The 25,797-nt window shown below is 39.6% G+C and overlaps 1 protein-coding gene across 1 annotated transcript in view; it reads right to left on the bottom strand.

Moving 5' to 3' along the window:
* The window catches only part of STAB2 (stabilin 2), a 133,149-nt gene extending 107,647 nt beyond the window's left edge, over positions 1-25,502 (bottom strand). Inside the window, exons 1-9 of the mRNA XM_084646216.1 lie at positions 25,272-25,502; positions 21,204-21,337; positions 19,602-19,717; positions 13,185-13,270; positions 12,302-12,371; positions 9,399-9,494; positions 8,958-9,083; positions 7,048-7,244; positions 5,989-6,122 (exon numbers count right to left, since the gene is read on the bottom strand). Coding sequence (XP_084502342.1) covers positions 5,989-6,122; positions 7,048-7,244; positions 8,958-9,083; positions 9,399-9,494; positions 12,302-12,371; positions 13,185-13,270; positions 19,602-19,717; positions 21,204-21,337; positions 25,272-25,355 — 1,043 coding nt within the window. The 5' untranslated portion in view covers positions 25,356-25,502. The remainder of the gene's footprint in view (positions 1-5,988; positions 6,123-7,047; positions 7,245-8,957; positions 9,084-9,398; positions 9,495-12,301; positions 12,372-13,184; positions 13,271-19,601; positions 19,718-21,203; positions 21,338-25,271) is intronic.
* Between the last annotated feature and the right edge of the window lie 295 nt (positions 25,503-25,797).

The following is a 25,797-nucleotide window of genomic DNA, read 5'->3' as shown; positions in this document are numbered from 1 at the left end:
ACAAAATTTACTTTCAGCATCAGTTGGATACAGATACTGTTGTATCAGTAAAATTTTAACCAGAGCTAATTAAATTGTTGTGAATCACTTATCTGAGTTCCGGCATTTTGATGATTTGCAAATACATTTCATTTCCCTTTTTGATCAGTTCTACAGACTGTCAAATAGCACTTGACTAATAAATGATTCCGCGGTTTTCTGTCACTTATCATATAAAGTTAATACATTTATTCATTATTTGACCAGCCGTAATTTTACTTCACTGCAGTAACAGCGTTTGTGTCCTATCTTAGCACAAGACCACACAAGGTGATGAAAGTGAAGCCATATGACATTGAAGCAAAGATACAGTTCCAAAATTAAAGTATATTTGCCAGATTTTATAGATTCTTTAACCTAAACTTCTCTGGTTTTGTCTATAATGAGGTTTGATATGAGCTCACTGATCACCAAGCTGCAGCTACATACATTTGAAGCCATGTTTTTATCTGCCATAATGTACACTGTATCTCTGTTACATATTGGCAATTATTTGTGTATGTCTTTTCAGCAAACCAAGGAGTGGTGATTAAAATACTGCTATCGAGCTAAGTCATTTTTGTCAACATTACTGATGGTTTAGCGTAGTTCTTCTACAGTCATTATGATATGAAATCACATGCTTTCATAGTATGTGTTTCTGTCCTTCCTCAATGTGTGTACTACTGCCCTCTACTGGATGGAATGTATCATCTGTTCAAATACCCAATCAGGTTGCCCACTAGAGGCTTCACCCTCCAGAGGATGTTAGACCTTCTACTGTTTCAATTGCACAACCACAAATGTTTCTTGAGTAGCTGCTAGTGTACACAAATGGTCATGGTTTTTCAAACGCAAGTAGCAATTTTGGGTGCCCAACTTTGAGACACCTTGAAGGGGCTTGATTATTAAGAGGGCAGGTACCCGATTCTTTCTGAAAATCAGACCCCTTTAAGGTGTCTCAAGTTGGGCACACAAAATGATTAGCTGATTTTGAAAATCTTCCTAGGTTGCCATCTTCACTAATGTTGCCACGGTTATTTTGTACTTGATAGATTGCCTGCAGGCTCCACTGTGTGGTTTAAGCAGCCACCATGGCTGAAATTAAAAAGTCAACAATAGCACCCTTCCCAGTTAAGTCTCAAGCAAGTTACATTATCAGATGAGCCTTGTATTTAATGATTCATCTGGCTGAAACTTCTACAAGCATCATTAAAGGAGTATTATTCCACACAATCAAAATAATCTTCTTTATATGACCAAACAACCTCAAGGTGTCCACCTCCTGTTTATATTTATTACACATCCACATCTTCTGGTAATCACACACACACACGTAGAGTAGTGTTAATCCAGAACCAGATGGTGCTTTGTCCCCCTTGTAGATCTCCTTTGCCTGTACAGAGGGGAGATGTGTGACAGCTGCCTCCAAGGTAACACCCTTCTTGCCCTAAAAAGTCCACAGAGTAATCTGAGTCTGGAGAACTAGAAGTTTGGGAGGAGATCTGGGACTGTGATCAAAAGGCCCATGTATTGCCCTCTACCAACGCAGCGGAAGAACAGCAGGAATGTTAATACAGGCAAATGGTTGTATTACTTTTCCTGGGAGGCCCTTTATGCTGGTGAGCCCTCGCACTCTCTAAGGGGATCCCTAGGGCATCTGCACTGCCACAGAGCCTGAGTGGGGAGCAGGGGACTCCAGATCTGCTGCAGAGGCACAGGTCCTCTTTGCCTTGAAACTTTTGGGACTGAACCCTTCTTTCTGTGGGGGAAAGGGGAGTGGTTGGGGAAGTCTCAGGCTATGGGTACAAGAATTCAGAGTTTCCTAGAATCTGGGCTTTAAAAAAGATGAGAAACAACTTGGCAGGAGAAGCAGTTTTTGAAATAATACAGAAATCAGATTAAGGCTTGTAAATTAATGCTGCCTTCTTTTACAGCAAAGGTTTCATTTGTGGTCGTTTCTAGAATCACAGTGAGTTTAGAAATGTGGGCTGGGCATTGTGGTTTGAAACTGAATTGAATTTATTCAGAAAAATACCACCTTTGACTGTGCAGAATGGAGTTAGAAGCCAATTTTTTGGTTTGCATTTGGGTGCTGCAGAAATAAACATTTTGCAATTATAACTTCTGCTTGGGAGCAAAGCTTCCAATTTGAACTTCCCTTGGCTTTCAAATGACTTAATTTATCTCTGTGTGTTGGGGCAGGGAGCAGCCAGGCAGTTGCCTGTATTGGGCAACTTTTGTCTCTTGTTTGGAGCATGTGGCTGGTGCAATCTGTAAAGTCTTTCAGTGTGTGTGTGTGTGTGTTTGTTTTACTTTGAATGGGGCTGTTTCAATCCACTGTTTTCCATTAAGGATGGGAACAGCTAGGGAGGAGCAGGCCTAATGCAAACCAGGCTGGGTTATTTTTTAATCTTTGTTGTGAGAATGAAACAGCATGGGGAAGACTCATTGCACCAGTCGCGGAGGGATGGGAGTTGTGGGGGAGTGCTGCTTACCCAAGCTAGAGAGTGGGGAAATATCTCTCTCCTTTTAGCAGAGAAGAGAGAGATAGTTTCCCTGCTTCTCCCCCGGAGGTTAGCCCCTGCATATAGGAAAGAGGCGTGGCTACTTAACCAGTGTTTTTTATTTTAGGAACAGAGTCAAAATACAGAGAAGTAAAAAAGCACAAGAGAAAAGTCAGGGAAGAGGTTTATATGCTCCAGCTAGAGGACAAGGACTGGGGGCCCCATTTTGCTTGGCATTGCCCCAAAGAGGTTACAATCGAATGTACTCTCAATAACCATCCCAGTTAACTAGCTGAGCTACCATATTCTGCACCAGCTGAAGTTTCTTAGTGACCCTCAATGGCATAGCTGTATGTAACTTCTGTCTTGAAGAAATGTTATTTAAATGTTTTTAACACTAGTGCAGAAAAGACCTATACGGGAACAGAAACAGACAGCAATAGTCTTGATTTTCCAAGCTACTGCTATTTTATAACCCCCAAACCACAGGTACAGTATCTTCCTCTAAGCAAAGAGCTTCCATGGGAAACTGAAGTGACTGAGGCAGCAGGCCAGCAGTACAACTGTGCATTAAAAAAAAAAAACCTGCAAAGGAGGTGACACAACGGATGCTTACAATTTCCAGTTACGAGAGAGCAACAATACATTCTGGGTCTAGCTCGGGGCCACCACAATAGCTTATTTTGAAGTGTTAACAAAGGAAGAAGAGCTGGAAGCTGGAGACAAATAGGTTTAAAATTTGAGCTACAGTCAAACACAGAAGTGGCATCACTTCCCTCTATACTTGTGATACAGCAGCAGCATCAGTAGCTCTTTATTATGGCTGTGCCCACATCTAGCTATCACAATTTTCATTCAAATCTTTTTTTGTTTGACTATAAACTGGAAGTTTCAGTCTTTTCAAAAATGTCCAGCTTTTTGGGGACATCTAGAATTCCTTCCCATCTCTCTCTTTGTCACAGAATGTAATCAAATGATGTTCAGGGGGATTTGTTTTTTTCTGAGTTGGAAAATGTAAAATAAAACTCCTTCTTCAACTCTTGAAAAGTTCAAGTGGCAAAATGAAAAATGATAACGTGTGGAAGAAAACCCCTGGACATAATTCATTTTACTTTCTACTGCTTTCTTGTTGGGTGAATATTTTTTTTTTATTAGTTTAGACTGCGGTGCCAGAGTTACAATGCTGGTTTCAGAGTTAGCCCAGATATAATATTTTCTAAATTTTTTCTGTTTAAAATCCCACCTAATGGATGATCTCTTGTGATCTTCCTTACCAATAAAATCATAATGCTCCGCTTGTTCATATAGGGACTAAAAGCTTTCCATGCTTTCCCTGGGCCTCTGCTCCCTTTGGTGAAAGTAATACCATTCATGTGTCTATTCTTTTGTGGAATGAAATGGCCAGCAGATTTTTAAAGAAATAAGTCATAGTTATCTGTTTCTCTTTATTCAGTGAAAGCAAATGATTTATAAATATTTTCAGCTTCATTCCCTATTGTATAAATTACTGATCTGATCTGTACTTTACTGCTCTGTTACTACTCTCTACCGCTCCTTCTACTCAGACCATGTTGTGGGCTTACGTAACTGAAGGTCCTGTGCAGGGCTGAAGTTTGACATTTTCTTTGTTTTTTAAAGAAATTCCCATTTTGAACTAATTTTGAAAAAAAATCCAATTGAAATTGTTAAAATATCCAATTTCAATATTTTCTCAATGAAAAAAGTTCCATTTTGGATTTGAAACCACTTTTTGTTTTGAAATCTAAGTTAATTTATAGAAAAAAAAGTAAATAAAATATTAAGTCAAAATAAAAACAAACCATTTCAAAATTATGAAAACGAAACATTTTGTTTGACCTGACTTGAATTTTGGTTTGTGAAATTTTTTGACAATTTATTTTTGTTTTAAATCTCAAAAACTCTCACAGGATAGGAAAACTGTTTGCCACCCAGCTCTACTTTCTGTGTCATTATCACAAGGTAGATTGTGGGGCACAGAGAAGAGGCTGTGGAACCTGCTCCATAGGTGGGCAGAAGAACATTCTGTATAAACTTGTTCTAAATGCACAGTAATTTATAATAGAAAAGTTCCATTAGTATTGTAAGGACAACCAGCACTAGAATGCAAAAAATTGATAAGATGTCCTCTTCTTAAACCAAGAGAATTGCCTTTATGCTAAGTGTGAACACCTATATGGAAAGTATTTTTGACACCAGACAGGAATTATTACCCTGTATTATCAGCCATATTGTAATCCTAAAAAGCAATGCTACAAATAAACTCTTATAAACCAAACATCAATCATATTACAACGTCTCTGGAGAGTGAAAAGAGTTATCGTTTAACTCTTTGTTTTAATACTGTATTCTAAGGTTGTACATTATGCTACATAACATATTCTCTGTAGCATTATACTGTATAATTCTTTGCTAATATACTACACCTCCATCTATGATACCACCATACTTGTCTGATCCAAAACCTATTGAAATCAGTGAAAGAGCTCCCATTTACTTCAGTGGACACTGGATCAAGCAATAAATGAGCAATATAAATGCAATGGCATACGCACACTCTCTTCTCACAATGCTCAACTATCTTGCTGTTCCCTACACTGTACCAAGCACTAGTAGCAGGAGCTAATATACTCCAAAGTTTTATAAAGTTACTTTGTAAAGAAACTGTCAGTGATACATTGAGAATTGCTCTGCCATCTCTTTTTCCTTAATAGCCTATTGTGACAAAGTTCCTCCTCTACCTTGGTGGGCCTTGCACTTATTGGCGGATTTGCTTACCTTGGAGCTTCACGGCAGCCCTCAGCTTGGCCGTTTTTCTGAATTCACGGTCCAGGTTGACGTCTCCTGTATCTGACTAGGAGTTGGGAGGATTTGGGGGGAACCCGGGCCCGCCCTCTACTCTGGGTGCCAGCCCAGGGCCCTGTGGAATGCAGCTGTCTAGAGTGCCTCCCGGAACAGCTGTGTGACAGCCACAACTATCTGGGCTACTTTCCCATGGCCTCCTCCCAACACCTTCTTTATCCTCACCATAGGACCTTCCTCCTGGTGTCTGATAATGCTTGTACTCCTCAGTCCTCCAACAGTCCGCGTTCTCACTCTCAGCTCCTAGTGCCTCTTGCTCCCAGCTCCTCATACGCACACCACAAACTGAAGTGAGCTCCTTTTTAAACCCAGGTGCCCTGATTAGCCTGCCTTAATTGATTCTAGCAGCTTCTTGATTGGCTGCAGGTGTTCTAATCAGCCTGTCTGTCTTAATTGTCTCCAGAAGGTTCCTGATTGTTCTGGAACCTTCCCTGTTACCTTACCCAGGGAAAAGGGACCTACTTAATCTGGGGCTAATATATCTGCCTTCTATTACTCTCCTATAGCCATCTGGTTCGACCTGTCACACTATTTACTGAATAAAATATAATCAGTGAAAGATTTAAGAAGGAAAAAGACTTACACAATTTGTCCCGGTGCAACCATAGTGCATTTTGCATTTTTATGGCAGGTGTTGTTAGTCTCACAGATATCTGTCATACTGCATCCTTTCCCAGGTACTAAATTTCTGTAATGTTCTTTGCATTCACAGTGGGACTAAATCAGGGGAGAAAGACAAATGTTAGATTGTATTTTGGATTTTATTAGTGACTTGCTATTTTCAGCATTTTTCTGTCACAAAAGCCAGGGAAAGGATTTAAAGACAACTTCAAAAGGCTCAGGTAAGCACCCAGCAAATTCAGAAGCATATATGCAGCTTATCCAGATTTAGTCAACCCTTTTCTAGATTTTATCCATCCTAGAAAATTTCTGGCTTTCAAATTATATCCTTAAAAAAGAAATAAAATTCTTTAGGTGCCATTGCCTTACAAGAAGGTATTTATTAAAATCAGTGCCCATAGGTCAAATTTATAATCAGTGTTCACATAGACCTTTTCTTCCCCCAAAAGATCACAAAGCATTCAATAAACTACAATATATGCATATAGCATCACTGAAATGCAGCCACCCCTGGAACAGTGAAGGCCAACAAACCAGCACACAGGGGACTGCAAAATAGTTGGGAGGAGGCAAAATGTATGGGCAAGGACTCCAAGACAAGTCCCACCTCTTACAAAAAGTGTCATGGGAACATTAATGTCTATTTAGAACAGGTGGGACCTTTGAAAGCCTCACTTGATCAGTGGAGCGAATTTTACTACAGAATGTTTTACTCAGGTGGCCAGTAGAATTAATCATATCTAGCTCTTGTACAGTGCCCTTGCATCAGTAGATCTCAAAGTGCTTTATAAAGGAGGTTGGTATCATTTCCCCCTTTTGTAAACTGGGGATACAAGGGCACAGAAAGAGAAAATGACTTGCCCAAGGTCACCCAGCAGGCCATGGCAGAGCTGGGAATAGAACGCAAGTCCCTGTTGAGAGCTTTATCCGCTAGGCAAGACTGTCTCCCCACAGGGAAAAACCATTCTTCGTCCTAGACAGTTGATTTTGAAAATGCCATGGGCTCCAGTTCAGCACGTACCTTTCCTGGACCATCATATCTACAAATGGTAGACGCTGTAGGGCAATTTCCAAACATCCCTTGGCAAGGGTCTATTGGTAGGCAGACTTGGCCATCCCCACTGTAACCTTCTTGGCAAACACATTTATGACGATTAGGTCCAAGATGGGTGCAATAAGCATTCGGATCACAGACCTTTTTTAAGCACGGGTTGATAGCTTGAAAAACATTAATAAAACAAATTAATAATTACCCAAAAGTTGCAAAAGTAAGGGGATAGTGGAGCCTATAGAATGAACTGTCTAGAATAGCTAAGTCCAGAGTATTTTATCAGCATGAAGATATGAGATAGGCACCTATTTATACCAACATAGCAAACAACTATCTATGTTTTTGTACATAAGTGACCTTTAAAGTTGGCATGTTGAGTTATTACCCAATTAAACCTACAATAATGCATTCATTTAAAAAATCTTAATTATAACAATTGCCCGCTTCTTTGATGAATTGTGATCTTGGAGGATCAAGTAGGTGACATGACTTAAAATAACTGCCCTAAGGCATGTTAGATTAGTAGGAAAATGTCACTCAGCTGAATGGGTCTTCCAAACCCAAGCTTTATACAGCAGGGATAGAGCAGTGGTTCTCAACCTTTCCAGACTACTGTACTCATTTCAGGGGCGCAAGCCCAATCCCTTCCCCCCAGGGTTGAAGCATATAACTTAGCTTCGTGGAGCCTGCTGTGGCACGGGGCCACAGGCAGTTGCCCTGCTTGCCACCCCCGATCGCCGGCCCTGCACTTGTGACACCCCTAAGCCCTTCCTGCGACCCACCCTGGATGTCACAACCCCCAGGTTGAGAAATACTGATCTAGACGAGTTGACATACCTGGAAAACCCCTGTGTACTCCTGGGGGTATGTGTACCCCTGGTTGAGAGCCACAGGGATAGAGGCTTGGCGCATGAATGCTTTAGTCCATTTCCTCCATACTGCTGTAGAGTGAGGGCCAGATTAGGAACCCAACAGTTACATGCATAGTTCCATTGAAGTCAGTGGCATTACTCCTGTGAGTAACTGCTCACCACTGACTTAGCTGTTCAAGATCTGGCCCTGCATCTGTAATACTGATAGTAGCCAATGTGGAAACTAAAGCACAAGTGGTTGCCTGTGATTTCAAAGTGAGTCATCTTATCTGAATTAGTTCATCCATCCCTGAACCAACTCACTATGTAGTTTAAAAAACTGAATCTAGTGGCAAAGTTTGCCATTAGTACCCTAGATAAAATATAATGTAGCGGGATATAATCTCTCTTGCTTTAAGCCATAGAGACAGCCACTGAATGATTGGAGATAGGAAGAAACTTCTCTGATATGGTTTCTTGAACTTTCTCTTGAAACATCACACACAAGCCACTGTCGGAGGCAAAATACCCGATGAGAGGGATCTCAGGTCTGGTCCAAGACCGCAATTACTGTGTTACTAGATAAACAGTATTGAGTCTTCAGCACCATAATTGGTTAGAATGATTAGAATAACAATGTATTGTTATGTATTAATGTAGTAGAATAATTAGAAACAAATGTTTCTTTATGACAAAATACCCAGACCTGTGCGTCAGTGCTGCGGACCGTTCTGTTGGGGGAGGAAAAACTCAGTTTGACAGTCCAAGTGGCACAGTGCGGGGAGTAAAGAACACATTGGCGAAAACCTTTTACCCCAGCAGAGGTTGTGGAGCTTTGTTACTTCATCAAGAATTGGAAAAGTAGCATGGGCTCAATTTGTCTGTAATGTTTGTATTTGGGATCAGTCATGCAGCTGAGTCACCAGGTGGTGGGACCTCTCTCAGCGAATGTAAATCGTTGTTCACCTCTGCTGATTTTATGGAAGCAAACTAGGTGGCCATGGCCCACCAGGCTTCACAGCTACTTACGTTCACATTGTTTACCGTCTCCATGGTAATTGGGAAGACATGTACACTCCAATTTGGTTTCCTCTTTACTAGAAATAGAACATCTGGAGTTTTCAGGGCACTGTAAGGCCTCACATTCAGGTATTGCTGGAGAGAAAGAAGGCAAAAGGTTATATTGTGGCTGAACATCACACTAAAGAACATTACACTCAATCCTTCTGCTGTACAAAAACCAATGCAGGGTATAGATGAGCAAGGCACTGTAGAGTGGTGATGTGGCCACTGTTAGTGGTGATCGATGATGTAATGATTCAGTGATAATGATCATGGGTCTTCGCTAGGTTAGGGGTGATGTGGTTTGACTTGGGGTGTGTATTTTGCTGCTGAATATATTGAGCCCTCACCAGGAGCCACCATAAAGAAGTTGGTGAATATGTGCTGGAAAAAAAACACTATACTTACCCTGATCACAGTTAAGCCCTTTGTATCCAGACAAACAGGTACATCCTCCATCCCCTGTAATTCCACTGTTGCATACTCCATGAGCACAGTTGCAAACTATATGTAGAAATGGATTGGTTTTGGTAAATAAGTTAGTGGATTTGAAACAAGGTCTTCAGTGGTTTCTCATGCCACTAATGTTTTAGACGCAGTAATTAAATACTACCATTTTTGACAAACTTGGTGCAATTTTTTCAAACATGGGTATTATGGGCTTTGTACTGGGATGCTCAAGTCCCACACCTGGTTACTGAAGCAGACCTGTTGGGGCCTAAAATGGGTGTTTGGGTGTGGAGGTGCTGATTAGAACATGCTGCTGGTGACCTGGATGACCTAACTTTACTCAGATTTGAAAATAGGACCCCAGCCTTTAACCATCAAATGGAACAGTTCCCATTCTAATATCAAGGGGCACAGAGGGGAGCAAGGTATTGCTGAAGGCATATTTGCTGCCAGCTGTATCAATGCACAGTCTCCACGGACCCCTAGAGAATTTGGAATAGGCATCAACAGCTGAAATATCTGAAGGCTGAAACCATAAATCATCCTTAAATTAACATGTTGTTGAATCCTCCAACAGCCTTAAGAATAATTCCATTAAAGATACTGAATTGATTCAAATGCCCTATTTGTATAAAAATGTCTCAATAGCGTTTATATGAATTAACACTGGCATCCAGTGGACAACTGTTGAAAACAGTATGCCTTTGAGGCTATATAGTTACTGTGATTATTGTGGAAAAGCCACTACAGAATATTTAAGTTACAGCCCATTCATGACTGCATTTTGGTTGGCGACTTAGTTTCTGACTCATGTACAGTGGTTTTAATACTAGATTGAATTTATTTGATTTTTTGGGTAATTTTTTGGTGTGTAAGTATATGCTATGGTTACAGGACCTTTAGTTAGGAAATTTATTAAAAATACTGCAAGTTAGCATTTGGTAGATTACCACAGAATGGTATCCTAAAATACCACAATTAACCCCCATTCCCCCCCCGATACTTATATATATATATATATATATATATATATATATATATATATATATATATATAAGGGCTATCGATTAATCACAGTTAACTCACGCGACTAACTAAAAACAATTAATCATGATTAAAAAATTCATCGTGACTAATCACAGTTTTAATTGCACTGTTAAACAATAGAATACTGATTGAAATTTATTGAATATTTTGGGATGTTTTTCTACATTTTCAAACATATTGATTTCAATTATAACACAGAATACAAAGTGTACAGTGCTCACGTTATATTTTTATTTTTTATTACAAATATTTGCACTGTAAAAATGATAAACAAAAGAAATACAAGTCCACTCAGTCCTACTTCTTGTTCAGCCAATAGCTCAGACAAACAAATTTGTTTACATTTGCAGGAGATAATGCTGCCTGCTTCGTGTTTAAATGTCACCTGAAAGTGAGAACAGCATTTACATGGCAGTGTTGTAGCTGGCATTGCAAGATATTAACATGCCAGATTTGCTAAAGATTAACATGTCCCTTCATGCTTCAGTCACCATTCCAGAGGACATGCGTCCATGCTGATGATGGGTTCTATCTGATAACAATCCAAAGCAGTGTGGACCGACGCATGTTCATTTTCATCATCTGAGTCAGATGACACCAGCAAAAGGTTTATTTTCTTTTTTGGTGGTTCGGGTTCTGTAGCTTCTGAATCGGAGTGTTGCTCTTTTAAGATTTCTGAAAACATGCTCCACACATCATTGCTCTTAGATTTTGGAAGGCACTTCAGATTCTTAAATCTTGGGTCGAGTATTGTAGCTATTTTTAGAAATCTCACATTGATACCCTCTTAGTGTTTTGTCAAATCTGCAGTGAAAGTGTTCTTAAAACGAACAACATGTGCTGGGTCATCATTCGAGACTGCTATAACATGAAATATATGGCAGAATGTGGGTAAAACAGAGCAGGAGACATAAAATTCTCCCCCACGGAGTTTAGTCACAAATTTAATTAACATGTTATTTTTTTAATGAGTGTCGTCAGCATGGAAGCGTGTCCTCTGGATTGGTGACCAAAGCATGAAGGGCATATGAATGTTTAGCATATCTGGCAAGAAAATACCTTGCAATGCCGGCTACAAAAGTGCCATGCAAACACCTGTTCTGACTTTCAGGTGACATTGTAAACAAGAAGCAGGCAGCATTATCTCCTGCATAAGTAAACAAACTTGTTTGTCTGAGTTTAGGCTCTAAAATTCTACATTGTTTTATTTTTTAATGCAGTTATTTTCTGTACATAATTCTACATTTGTAAATTCAACTTTTGTGATAAAGAGATTGCACTTCAATAGTTGTATTAGCTGAACTGAAAAATACTATTTCTTTACAGTTTTTTTACAGTGCAAATATTTGTAATAAAAATAAATACAAAGTGAGCACTGTACAACATTCTGTGTTGTAATTAAAAATCAATGCATTTGAAAATGTAGAAAACATCCAAAATATTTAAATAAATGGTATTCTATTATTGTTTAACAGTGCAATTAATTGCACGATTAATAGTAATTAATTTTTTTAATTGTGCGATGAATCACGATTAATTTTTTTAATCACTTGACAGCCCTAATATATATATATAGCCATGGAAAATATATGGCAGGAAACATTCCAGCACTAACTGTGAGATGACTTGGATAATCTAGCAGGTCCTTCCCATCTCTAGTTTATTTGATTATATGATAAAACAAAGATATTTAAGGATACTAGTTTTCACTGTGCTGCACGCAGGTTATTGGTCATGCAATTCATCCTGCACTAATACAGTTTTAATATTTCTTATTTTTTCACTTCTATAAAAGGAGATAAGATCAGACATACCTGAAGTACAGTTGGGTCCAAATAAATTATCTTCAGCACAAGTTTCACAGGCTGTCCCACCAAATCCTGGCTATAGAACATATAAGGAAAGTCATTCTGCTGTATAATTAAACATTTGAATACAAGCAGAGTGGCCATACATAAGAAAATGTTATAATGCTGAAAGGACTATAGACAGTAATTTGGAAAAAACACTGTCCCACCAAGATGAGGACTGCTCAAGTAAATCCCAGGTAAAACTCTCCTTTGGCCAATTTTTCTCCCTCACATATTTATACATTAAACTTAATTTCTCTCAGTGACTAGCCAGTATGTTCCTATTCAGAGCTTTGACCACTTCCACAGAAATGCAGAAGGCTTAAAATATAATCAAGAATTGCAACAGAACGTAACTGACTACTCATATCATTCTAATTACTAGCTAATCAATAATAATAATAATTAATAATAAATAACAAATGCCTCAATTCTACTCTGTTTCTCATTCTCCAACTCCCACCCATGTGCTCTAGAAAAGATGTGCTTTGTAGTGTTTCTAGAAGATTAGCCAAAGCAGGATGAGGTGGACCAATTTAATGGGGCTTACATGCACATATCAGGAAGAATTTGACCTTTTATTTTTCCCTTCTGGGTGGAATTATTTATCACCACCAAATGAACATTATGGAAACCTTAAGGTAAATAGTCATAAGGAATAATTTGAAGTTTTATGTGAGCAGAAACTTAAAAAAACAACACAAAATAAAACCAACCTGCCCCGCCCCTAAACTCTCTCTGCAGGCTATTTCTGAAATACTTTCAGTTTATGTATTTTTCTGACATAAATATGGAGTATTTCCTAGTTGTGATACACAATATCATTCCAAAAATTGAAGGGACATACTTGGCAAGTGCATTTTCCATCCCCATTTATACCCTGAAAACAGCGGCCTCTGTTATTGCATGGTGATGCAGCTCCTCCTGGACATGCTACAGAATAAAACATGTGACAAATCAACAACACTGACTGTGACAGTTATACAGACAAAGTCCTTTATATTAGTGATGGCTACTCTCAAGCGGTTTGGGGGAATCAGTTCAAATAGGCATCTCAAAGCATGGATTTTTTTTGAATCACCTAAGTATCTTCAGTGACATCTTGGTCTCAATGAAGTCCCATGGACTTGAATGGAGTTAGGATTGACTATGCTGGAATAGAAATCTTGTGAGAACAATGAGATTTCTAACACTTTTTCCTCTGGTTTGGCCAGATGGAATGTGGAGGGGCAGACCTCCATGAAAATGAAAAGAAAAGAAAAAAAATGTAATCACACTTTTTTGAATTTGAATGTAAAGTTCTTGTTTTAGTCAAAGGATTGATAGGCAACCTAGAAATTGCTATACTAGTCATTTTATTACAACATTTGCAGCATCCAGAGGGTCAGTCATTAAAAATTACACTTAATGATCGTATTGGAAGAGAGAGTCTTTTCCATACAGCATAGTAAAAACATCATATATTGTAGATTGGACAAAGCTCTAGAAAATATCCTATAAGGACCAGTCCTGCATTGGCAGAGAGGTAGACAAGATGACATAATAGCTATTTTTCATCTTTACTCTTTAGGATTCTCTAATTCAACACAATCTCAAATTTATGGACTAATGTATACAAGAATTTTCTGAAAACACAAGATCAGCATGGAATTTGTTTAATATTTTGTATGGAGGATTATATAAAATGTATATTGGCCTCGATTTTCAAAAATAGGACCCTCAAGTTAGGCTCCTGAATCGCTATTCAGACAACTCAAAATGGACCAGATTTTCAAGAACTCTGCACTTTTGCTAATCAGCTTGTTTATTTAGATGCTTGAATATGGATCTAGAAGATTAACTTTAGGTTAGAAATTCTTGGCCACAGTTAAACTTCTATATCCATATTCATACACCCGGATAAGGCCCTAATCTGGCAAACACATACACCTGTGCTTAATTTTACCATTGTGAGTCGTTTGGGGTTACCTGTGGAAGTAAAGTTAAGCATGTGTGCACGTGTTTGCAAGATTGCGGTTTAAGGGATCTGATATCACAAGTGCTGATGTGAATGGGAGCTCTTGGCTGCTCAGCTCTTCTGAAAACCTGGGCATTACTCCTACTGGTGTACTGAGAGGTGAAAAGTCCAATGTTTTCTAGAACAGATGGAACGCTTTGACCCTTTGGGGAAAGTAAACATTCACTGAATAAAATCTCAAGGAATCATAGAAGGTATAGATGGAAAAAACTTATTAGCTCTGTTAGAACATCATAGTCCAACATTGGTATATTTGCTTCAGTTTGTTACTATAAATAAAAGGGTTACTTAGAAAATAAGTTTCTTGTTCTGTACAGTTTCTGTATTGCTATTTTACTTGTAATTTTTCGCATCCTCTGTACTATGGGTGAAATCCATCTCTCCCTGCATAAAGCCTAAGAAAATGGCCTTGTGCTGGGAATGGAATCTCATCGTCAGGCTGGGCTGTGATGCAATTGGGGCTGATTGAACATGTTCTGTCAAACCTGTCCTTGGCAGAAAATTGGGTTTTCATTTAAATGACTTTTTTCCCAAATAAGTATCTGCTTTCCATGCTTTCCAATTTTGATTTTTCATTGAAAAACTGAAAGCCTGAAAACTGAAATATTCAGATATGCTGTCACAGTGCCTCATGGGAACTGAAGTTTGGCTACCTGCTGTCTCCATTCTCTTCTATTGGGCAGGCTCCCCAGTAGAACTACATCACCCATGATATACCGTGTCTACCTCCCTTTGCCATGAGGGATGACCATGGCATATCATAGGAGGATCAGTCTGACCAAGGAGCCCAACCTATAGAGAATGGGAGCATGAGGCAGCATGACAGCATTTCCAATCGAAATCCAATCGAAATATTTCAATATTCAAATTTTCATCAACAAAAATAAAAATTTTGCATAAAAATTTAGAACGGAAATCTGGCTTGAAGAGGGAGATGAAAGTGGGCGAAACCCACCCCAGAATAGCGGGCCATTAGGATGGAAGTGACCGAGGTTCAAGTTCCTTTTCTATCTGTTTTGTCTCTTTCTCTGGCCCAATATTTAATTATATACAAAGGGGAACAGCTCCAACAAGAGAGATAGAGAAAGGGACCTGGGTTCTAATTCCTGCCCCAAATTCTGAGGTGGCTCACTCTTGAAAGGTCTCATTTTTGTTCCGATGCAGAACAAAAAACAAATTTTGAAACTTTAATGTTTTTCCTGAAATGGAATTGTGTTCCAGCCAGCCGTAGTTCTGTGCAGCGGGAGGTGAAATATCTACCCTGTGCAGAGAGCCAGCACAAGATTTATGCACCACTTATGTCTAATTTAATCTTGACTTCAAGAGTTTAAGGGATCTGGAAGGCTTGTACTGTGCCTCTGCACAAGGGTGAATTGCAAGTGATCTGAGCAGTGAGCAAATAAGTGGATGTGCACATGCATACGCATTATTTCTGTGAACACTTTCACTGCATACCAACCTATCCCTTAAAGATGAGTCAGTAATCCAGTGAGAGCTATTGACTTTATATACACTTCTTCGATGAATCAGTCTGTAACAGACATAATTTTCAGTCCAATGTGCCTTGAATGCATTGAAATCACAATGTTGTATTAAGATCTGAGATGAGATAACTGGGGACAAGGAGAGCAATAAATACATGTTAGCACCAATGTCCTCATGGAGCTTCTAAATGTTTTCAAGACACTAGGTCACAGATAAAAATTATCCGTAGGACTAACAAATCAGCTAATCTGTGGGGTGCATGGAGAGCAGTTTGTTGTTTTAACTCATTGCCTGCACCAGTGCCTTTGTTAAATGTGCAAGGCTAGCAAATGAAATAATGAGAAGAGCTCAGGATTTATATAGTAAGCACAAAATTCTGGTAAAACAGTATTAAAAATGGCGGACATAATAATTCTTTAGCTGCTGATTTCAATCCATTTACCTTTGACATCACTTCCACTCTTGCCTCTTGTTTTGATACTACCATAGCCAATCCTTTATCAGCTGTTTAGCAAATTATTGTATTGTTCTACAACTTTAGCTAGACAGATAGAGCACTTCTGCTTGATCACTATATTCCAGAAGGCCACGGTCTGGATTCCCCAGTCCCTATACCAGTTTTACACTACGGTATATCCAATGACTTCATTGTAGTCAGGCCGGCATAAAACTTATGTAAATGAAGTGGAGAATCAGGCTCTTTCTTTATGTTCAGTGTATCTTTCAAGAAATGGTAAGAAAGCTATGTTTTTCAGTTTAACCCACCAAAAGAGGTGTGTCTGGTCTATTTAATCGTCTAAGCATAAGACTAGAAATGGCTGGGAGCTCAACACCTTTTAGAATTAGGTTATTTATTTTGATACCAAAAATATAGATGTAGGAGCCTAATTTTAGGCACCCATTTTAAAAAAATCTTTGGATTATTTTTAAATTGGAACATTCAATTTTTGAAGTTTTCTGATTTTGAAATTGAAAAATTCTGTTCTTAAAAAAAATCCACTGAAAATTCAGAAAACAAAACCAGATCACCTGAAAACATAACATGGGATGGGAAATACTTCTGAATCTGTCAGAGTTTCTATGAATTTTTTCCCCCCAAGTTTTTGGCCAGCAATACTGCTTTATAGTCAGAGCTTTTTCTTTATAGAAAAACATTTAAATACATAAATTTTCTTGCCTCATACAGTTTAATTAATTAAAACAATTATCTTTACTTTGTTTTCCATTTTTCTTTTGTATTACACAAGCAAGAGCAAAATAGACTGAACGTTGCCAGCCCTTTAGGAAACATTGTATGTCCTTCCACTTGAATTTGATTATTAGCTATATATTATACATTTTCCTAATCTGTTTTGATTTTTTACTTAAATTTGTACAGCAAATAAAATTCTTAAGAATCCATATGACAGTAGTAATAAATAGTTCATGTAACTAAAACTTAGAGAAAAAGCTAAATGCTGGGCATCTGTATTGGGTCCTATATATGATCTCTACTTTCTGGAGCAAGTTACCCTAACATTTATTCCATGTCCTTTGCTTTTATGCCTCTGATGACTGTGTTAACTGGCTATGTGACAAATCTTAGTTTTCAGTGTTTTCTAAATACTGAGCAGAGTAGGTGGCCTTGATATCTGCTGGATACTGATTAAAAATCTGAATGGCCTCAGGAGGGAGCAGGTGAGTGGTGCTAGTCACAGGGAGGGAGCAAGTCAGAGGGAGGGAGGTTCAAAAGAAAGATGGTCTAGAGGTTAGACTCTGGACTAGGACCTGGGAGACCTCAGGCTGAGTGCCTCACTCTGCTACTGACTGGCTGTGTGACCTTGGCCATGTCACTTAAGGCCTGATTTTCAAAGGTATTCAGGTGCTTAAAGATGCAGATGGGTGCCTAGTGGGATTTTCAAAAGTACCTAATCCAGTTAGGCACCCAGTTCCCACTGTAGTCAAGTCAAAGTCAAATCTGTGTCTTTAGGCACCTAAATACCTTTGTAAATCTGGCCCTTGATCTCTTTGTGCCTCAGCTGCACAACTGAGAAATTAGGATGATAATATTTCTGTGCTATGCAGGAGGCCAGATTAGATACTCATAATAGTCCCCAGAAGGCTTAAAAATCTATGAAGCTCTGAAATGATATTGGTTTTAACTGAAGTTTACTGAAGCATGTTTGGAATGCTCAATAAAAAGGGTCTCATGTCAGTTGTAATTTAATGTACACTCAAATGCAGCAGGCATTCTAGCTGTGATCTTAAAATACTAGTCCAAGATTTACAAACATGGACTGCTGCAAGTTAAGATTCTAGGTCCATATTTAGGTAAATGGCTTCACTGAAAGCTTCTGGGTGCTCAGCAACTTTGAAAATCAGACATGGACAGGGGCTTGCTCATTTTTGAAAATATTAGTTCTGGTCTTGTCAGGCTTTTAAGAATGCATAAATTCTTCTGAAAAAGGAATTTATTCCAGCCTATCTGCTGAACCCCATCACCTCCCAACAATTTGGGTAGAGCCTCCCTGCTGTCAATAGCCTGATATTTCGTGATGGTTTGTGTTTGGATTCAATATACTGTAGTCCATTTAAAAGGGAACTGGAGTGTGGCTCTCTTGCATGGAAGGTTTGCAGTACTGGAATCCTGCAGTGTATGAGGGAAGGACAGAAGAACACCAGTTGCTCCAATGTGGTCTATCATTTAAGGAAATAGAAGTGCAATTTAAGAGCTTATTTTGTCATCACCATGAAATACAAAAGATGAAGTATGCTCCTAGTCAGGGATTTTTCTTCTAGTTTTAGGAAGGAACTGCTTTCCTCTAAACTCTAAGACATACAGTATGTTCTTAAACAGATTAAGATAAGGAAAGAAAATAGCACTTTTCTTTAAGTGACAGCAGAAACAATGCCTAGACCTTGATTCTTATACAGAGTTCCTTTTTTCCTGGCCAGGATGTTTATTAGAAGGAAAAGGGGGCCTCTCTACTTACTACAGAATCCCTTTAGCATGAATTCTGACGCTGTTCTATTTTGAGCGAACTCTTCCATACTCTAAAACACACGCAGTCCATAACTTGGTGTCACAGAATACATTGCAGTGTATAAACTAATCAAATATTATTGTCATTGTTGTACCATTGGGCTGAATTCTATGCTTTATTAAAAAAAAGACAATAACTAAAAAGTTGGCTTGTCACTCTGTGTTGTAAGGAGAGATCTAGCTGTGAGTAGGGTTTCTAGAACTGTGGTTCCAGTAAATATGGTCAGTGTTTAAACCATATCTTTGCCTATATAGAAGATGATAATCTGTTAACATTCTTTTTGTTTATTTAGCCAATGTATAACTGCATGGGTGCTGGATCAGGCCCTGAATCACCCTGACTTAAATAGAAAAGGAACTTATGTAGCCTCAGAAAGACGTCACTAATGTATTTTGGTGAACATTGAGGAATGGGAGTATTCCAAAACTGTAGGCTATTAAATGAGAAGGCCCTATGTCACACTTTCTCAGACTCCTGATAGAGGATGTCAGCAGATCCAATACTGTAATAGGCATTAGGTGAGTAGACTATCCATCGGGTATATTGGCCCTACATTATTTAAAGCTTATATACTTGATGTAAGACTCTGAAGTACACTCACCAAACAAGATGCTCTACTGAGCTGACTGCTCCTGACGTATTTCGAAACTAAATCAGATTTACCATGGAAATAGTTTGAGAGGAAAAGACAAATCATTGTCACACATCCATAGATATTATGTCAATAAAGTGAGTTTACCCATACAATCTGGGCCCCAATATCCCTGGCAGCACTCAGGTTGTTGAAATTCCTTCATACAGATATGCCGACATCCAGGAAGAGACAATGTGTAAGTCCTGATTTCAAGGTAGTACCTGAAGACAAGAAGTTGCAGATATTTTAGAGTATTTAAAACCTCCTGTGGGGACAAATGAAGTTTGTAACCTCTTCATTCTTTAAAGCCTGATAACAGAACTTAAAAATTACAGCCTCACAATTCTGTTTTTTTTATTTTTCATGTAAAAGATGGGATTTCCCCTCCATAGTTTATTGAAGTCCAAAAACATCCTTGCAGCCATTTCTCTTGTACAATATGCCTGTCCTTCTTACTATCTGTAGTTTGGATATTCCATAGTTGTCTAGTATATATATAAAGGACTGTGGCAAGACTATTTAAGAGGGATATCCCTGAAAAGTTTTGAAAACTACATTTGAGTTTTTGACTCATAGGATTTGGGAGACTAAAAATGAATGCAGCATTTAACAATAGAAACTTCATATCCAAGCTGGAACACATAATAAATGCTACAGGATATGACTGAGAACGATTTTACTATACTACTCATAGAGATAAACTGGAAGGTCATGTATACCAATACTTACATCTTCCCCAAGATCTCATCCAGGAGTAACTCTGAACATAAACTATCCTGCGTAAAATCCAAGATCCAGAGTCATTGGCAAAGCTACCATTGACTTTGATGGGACTAGGATTTCACCTTCTGTCTTGTTCTATCCATTGACACTCCCTGTTGAAAGATCTTTTGGCAGACCTAAGTGAGAACTCAAAGGAACATTAACTCTATCTGTAGATTGTAAGCTCTTCAGGGCTCTTCTCACAGTACGTATTTGGACAGTGCCTAGCACAAGGGGGCCTTAATTTTGGTTGGGGCCTCTAAGCCCCATTACTACTGTAATACAAATAATAATATTACACCTATGGGTTCAATGCTTTCATAGTGCTTCTGCGATAGCTGCTCAAATGGGAGGAAGTAGATGAGGCATGAAAGTAACCAAAAACTTTCCACCTCTTTTGATGTAAAAGAGACCAAATACATACTAAAGAAAAGAACTAATCCAAGACACAAAGCTGTGCATAGGCACCGACTCCACGGGGCCCTGGGGCTGGAGCACCCATGGAAAAAAAAAGTGGATGCTCAGCACCCACCAGCCACAGCTGATTGGTAGCTGCTGCCAAACAGTTGTTTGGCGGTCGGGAAGGGGGTTGGGAGAGGGCAGAGAGCAGCTAGTGGCGGGCAGGCGGCAGTCTTGGGGGTGGAGCAGGGGTGGGAAGAGGCAGAGCTAGGGCAGGGCCTTGGGGCAGAGAAGGGGTGGAGCACACCCCAGGGAAAACTAGAAGTCGACACCTATAAAGCAGTGTGTATTCTGCAATCCTTGCTTCCACCTGCTTAAGCAGCCTTTCTGTAAACGTCATGAGTGCTACACTTTGAATGTGAGGTTAGGACAATGAAGAACATATTTTACAGATTAACAAGGCATAGGTCATTTCTAATGCTGATTAAAAATTTCTGGTTTAGGGTGAACAATATTTATAGTGAATAATTGTGACAGAAGAAATACCTGCAATCTCGTATTCCAGATCCATTGGTAATTTTACTATAACCAGCAGGGCACCGGATTTCAAGGTTTAGAGAACAAGATCGGCATTCAGTTTTGGTTGTAATGAGCATCTTCTGATCACATTTATTCTTCACCTGTAAAAAGCCAGAAATAGATTTAAATCCTTAGGATGGCATTTTCAAAAATACTCACAGTTAGCCTAACTGCTCCCACTGGAGTCAATGAGAAATCCTGCTTTAATTCTTATAGTCTTATTATGGGTACATTTTCATAACCACCCAGCCCCATCATTCTCCTGTAGCTACAGTGCACTTTTTCAGTTTTGCTATCTTGCTCCCAGGCCTAAAACAGGTTGTGGGGTCAGTCAGTATGATATAATGGCAGGCTTCTCTACAGAGGAGCCCTACAACCTATAGAGTCTGACTCCTTATATTCCCCACCACCATGTCTCATATCCCTGCTGGGATCATGATAAATCTTTGGCCAGTAGTACTGAATATGATATCAATAAATGCTTGGTTTGGCAAGTTTGAAATGGAAACCAAAGACAGCTCAGTGAAAGTGCCTCAGTGCATGGGGTGTTAAATTATAAAGCCCAATTAGATTTCCAAACCAGGGAGAAGGTCCATTATTTTCTAAGCGTGGAGAAATTTTGTGATATTAGTTTACCCACTAACCAGCTCTTACAACCCCCCAAATGTCCTGTGCAATGTAGTACAATGTCAGTCAACTGGATGGAAGAGATCTGTGCAGTCTCTGCATAATAAAATATTTACCTTCTCCCAACCCCCTCCCCAAGATGGACTAAGAAGGCAATATCCAGACCTGGGTTAGGCAAAATTTGAGTTCAAGGATGAATCAGGATGATATTTTGGGTTTGGATTAGATGGACATGAAATCGTGAGAAATGTGGACAAAATGTTTGTCCATATCTGAAATGAAAGGTAGACACCTTCTAGGTTTGGATCTGATGTGAAACTGAAACCATGTGAGTGAGTTTGGATCTGAACTCTCTGAAGATGAAAATTTGAAAAGGTTCAGATTCAAGGTTCTAGTTTGACCTACCTCTTAAAAAGCTCCCAACAAAACCTTAAAACCAGTTGGTATGTCCAGACAATTAAATCTGAAGATGCTTGTAGCTCTAAGCAACCCCCCCTCTCCAAATTTATAACAGTTGAGGGCATGATTTTTGCACTAAGATTTTTTCCTGTGATTTCTTTATATAATGCAAACTGTTTAGCATAGTGGTTTGTCTATTTTTCTAAGGGTAAAGCCGCTTATTAAGAATAATAATCCCCCCCAAATATTTCATTTTTTAAAAGCAGAAAAATAGTAATATTAATCATGATTAATATTAATATTAAATATGAGGGAGATATTTCATTAAGACACTTCATAAGCATTTACCCTCTTAACCCTTGCAACACTTGTACAAAAGAGAGAGGTAAGTATTCATATTTTACATATGGAGATGTGGAAACGGAGAGTGACTTGCTCAAGGCTACACAGTGGGTCAACTATACAGGCATGATCAGAACTCAGGAATCTGTGTCTTCTTGCCCCCCTCCTGTAGCCACTACAACACACCTTTCAAAGCCTCTGATGGTCTTCTTTCAAACACACAGCCTTTCAAACCATGCTCTTCAGTTGTAACTCTGATTAGACAACTCACTCAATTACCTAAGGACTTAACCTTCTTATGAAATCAAGTAAGTCAGCTTTGAACAGTACAACAAAATGCTCAATTCATCAATCTGTACTCCCAGGTGATACAAATACATGAGTAAATGCTGAAGGATCTAGCCAGTTCACCTTAAGCTAGACCAGAGGTGGGCAAACTATGGCCCTCAGGACCATCCTGCCTGGCCCCTGAGCTCCCAGCCGGGGAGGCAGGACCAGCTCTAGGCGCCAGCAAAGCAAGCACGTGCTTGGGGCGGCACAATTCCGGGGTGGCATTCCGGCTCTCGGAACTTGGGGTGGCAAATTTTTTGCTTGGGGCAGCAAAAATCCTAGAGCTGGCCCTGCGGGGAGGCTAGCCCCTGGCCCCTCCTCCGCTGTCCCCCCGCCCCCGCAGTGATGCCGCTGCGCGGGCAGCACGGGAGGGGGGCTGCAGTGCGGGGGCAGGGGAGAGCAGGGAGGGAAGCTCACCTGAAGCCACAGGGGAGCAGGCGGGCGGTGCAGGTGGCGGAAGCGCGGCAAACGCGGGGGGAGGACTCAGGAGGAGCACCAGGCAGCCGTGCAGCTGGCCAGAGAAAAGCGGCGCTTTGAAGGGGAAATTGCTGCTTCTCTCTGGCTGCGTGGCTGCCGCTGCTCCTCCTGGGTCCTCTGCCCATGTTCTCAGGGCTGCATTCTGAAAGGAGCTTTAGAGGGGGGGTTGGATAGGGGGTGGGGTCCCGGGGGGCCTGTCACGGGGCAGGGGTGTGGATAGGGGGTCGGGGCAGGCAGGGGACAGGGACCGGGGAGGTTGGATGGGGGTGGGGTCCCGGGGGATGGTTAGGGGCAGGGGGTCCCAAGAGAGAGCAGTCAGGGGACAAGGAGTGGGGGAGTTGGATGGGTAAGAGGTTCTGAGGGGAGCGGGAAGTGGGAGAGGGCAGGGGCCAGCCTGTTTTGGGAGCCACAACCTTCCCTACCCAGCCCTCCATACAGTTTTGGAACCCTAATGTGGCCCTAAGGCCAAAAAGTTTGCACACCCCTGAGCTAGATGTACCTGCTGACCTGTTTATTTCAACATTTGTCTTTTTAATTTAATGTGCTGTTAGGTGCTGATCTGCAAAGTTGCTCAGGAAAAGTCACTCAGAGTTTAACATCTCAAGGATATCAGGATCTGGACTTTTAATATGCAAGCAAACTACTTTCAACAGGAGTGTTAGTGCAAAAACAACTTAAGACATTGGGTTGGCTTATTTCACTGAAATGTCAAAAGAACATTTTTCACCCCCAATTTCATTTTTGATGAAAATTTTCAATTTTCAAAGATTTTGAAATGAGAAAATTCAAATAAAATTGTTTTATTTTTCAAAATTTTGGAATTTTTTGTTTTGCAATATTTGGAAAATTCCCATTTTCTCTCCATTCCCTTCTTGCCCCCTCCTCCCATTTGAAAAAGGGGAAGAAACGTAAAAAGAAAAAGTTAGAGACACTGAGGGGAAAACCGCACCTTTTCACACCTCAGAGCAATTTTTTTTACATGTTTCTAGCTGAAAAAGTAAAAAAGGAGGGATAATGGGAGTTGTCCCTTTTTCTGACACTCTCTTCCTCCACATCTCTTTCATTCCTCTAATAGGTTATTCAAACCTTTTCTCCCAGTTGTACTAGTGAGGACACAGAAATCCAAAACCATATGCGGTAAAGTAGTTCAAGTGAACACAACATTTTTGACCAGTTCTCATTTCTATGGTTAGATCTATAATACAATAACACTTCTCATTCCCTAAATGTATGTTACAAAACACATTTTTGTGAAATTCCATAAATCCAGGAAATTTACACCCTGGTTGTGTCACATCACCATATACATTAATTCCAAAAATGTCTACAAATCTCATGTTAAGTTTGCAACTTTCTGCGCATGTTAAACATTATCAAGTTCTCCAGGACTGTTTTTCACCTGGCCAAAATAGCTTTTTGTGGAGAATAAAGAGTACTGTTTGCTATGATAAAAAAACTGTTTTCATCTTATGATATAGTAGAAAATGTAATAACTTTCATTTGTTGCTTTTGGAGAATCATAATCAAACATCATCTATTGTCAGTTTCACCAATGTGGAGATTTATTTATTTATTTGCACAGGTCTATTTATGGCATAGTTTATGGATCAGACTGTTAGCATGTATAATTAGCTCCATTGATTTCAATGGGGATATGCTAATTTACAACAGCTGGGGATATCTATTTATCCAGGAGACAGCATCACATAAGCACTGATGGATAGTGCAATGGGTCCCCCCACCACCCATAAGACTCAGTATATGTGAAAAAAATTACAGAACCCTTCTGTACTATACCACAAACACAATACATTGTTATCTAAAAAATGTATCCAAAAGAAAATATATGACTTTTCTTACCTGATCTTTGGGTTTTGGTGGTGAAGAGAGGTTATTTGCAACCAAAGAAGACACAAGGAATAAAACAACCATATGTTTTGCCATTATGAAAAACTGTTGGCTTTTTTTTCCTCAGAACTCTTCAGTCATGAGTAACAATGCTATGGCTGAAAATGATCAGAGTTTTGGTAGCCTTACCACTTTACTACATTCCAGTGAAAAGACTGAAGTGACTTCCCTCCTTTTCCTGAAGAAAGCAATGAGCTAAACCACAAAGCACGTGAAACCTGCCCTTAGATAGGAAAAATACCAAAATACATGGCTTTTGCTGAACGTTTTCACTGCAAAGCTGAATAAACCCTTCCTAACGGAATGACAGGATATCCTGACAGGACTCAGCTCTGCAGATCCCTCTCTCTGTAGCTGTTGACAACACAATTCCAAGGACACTGAATTGTGGTGACAGAAGATTTTTTTTTTCTTTTAGGTGGATATGAACTGAGGTTGGGAATAGCTGTTGATCTTGTTGTCATCCATCACTTGAATG

This window comes from Lepidochelys olivacea, assembly GCF_965140295.1.
Source record: "Lepidochelys olivacea isolate rLepOli2 genome assembly, chromosome: 1".
Lineage (NCBI taxonomy): Eukaryota > Metazoa > Chordata > Testudines > Cheloniidae > Lepidochelys > Lepidochelys olivacea.
The sequence above is the reverse complement of the archived record's forward strand: the minus strand, read 5'-3'. Positions and strand labels throughout refer to the sequence as shown.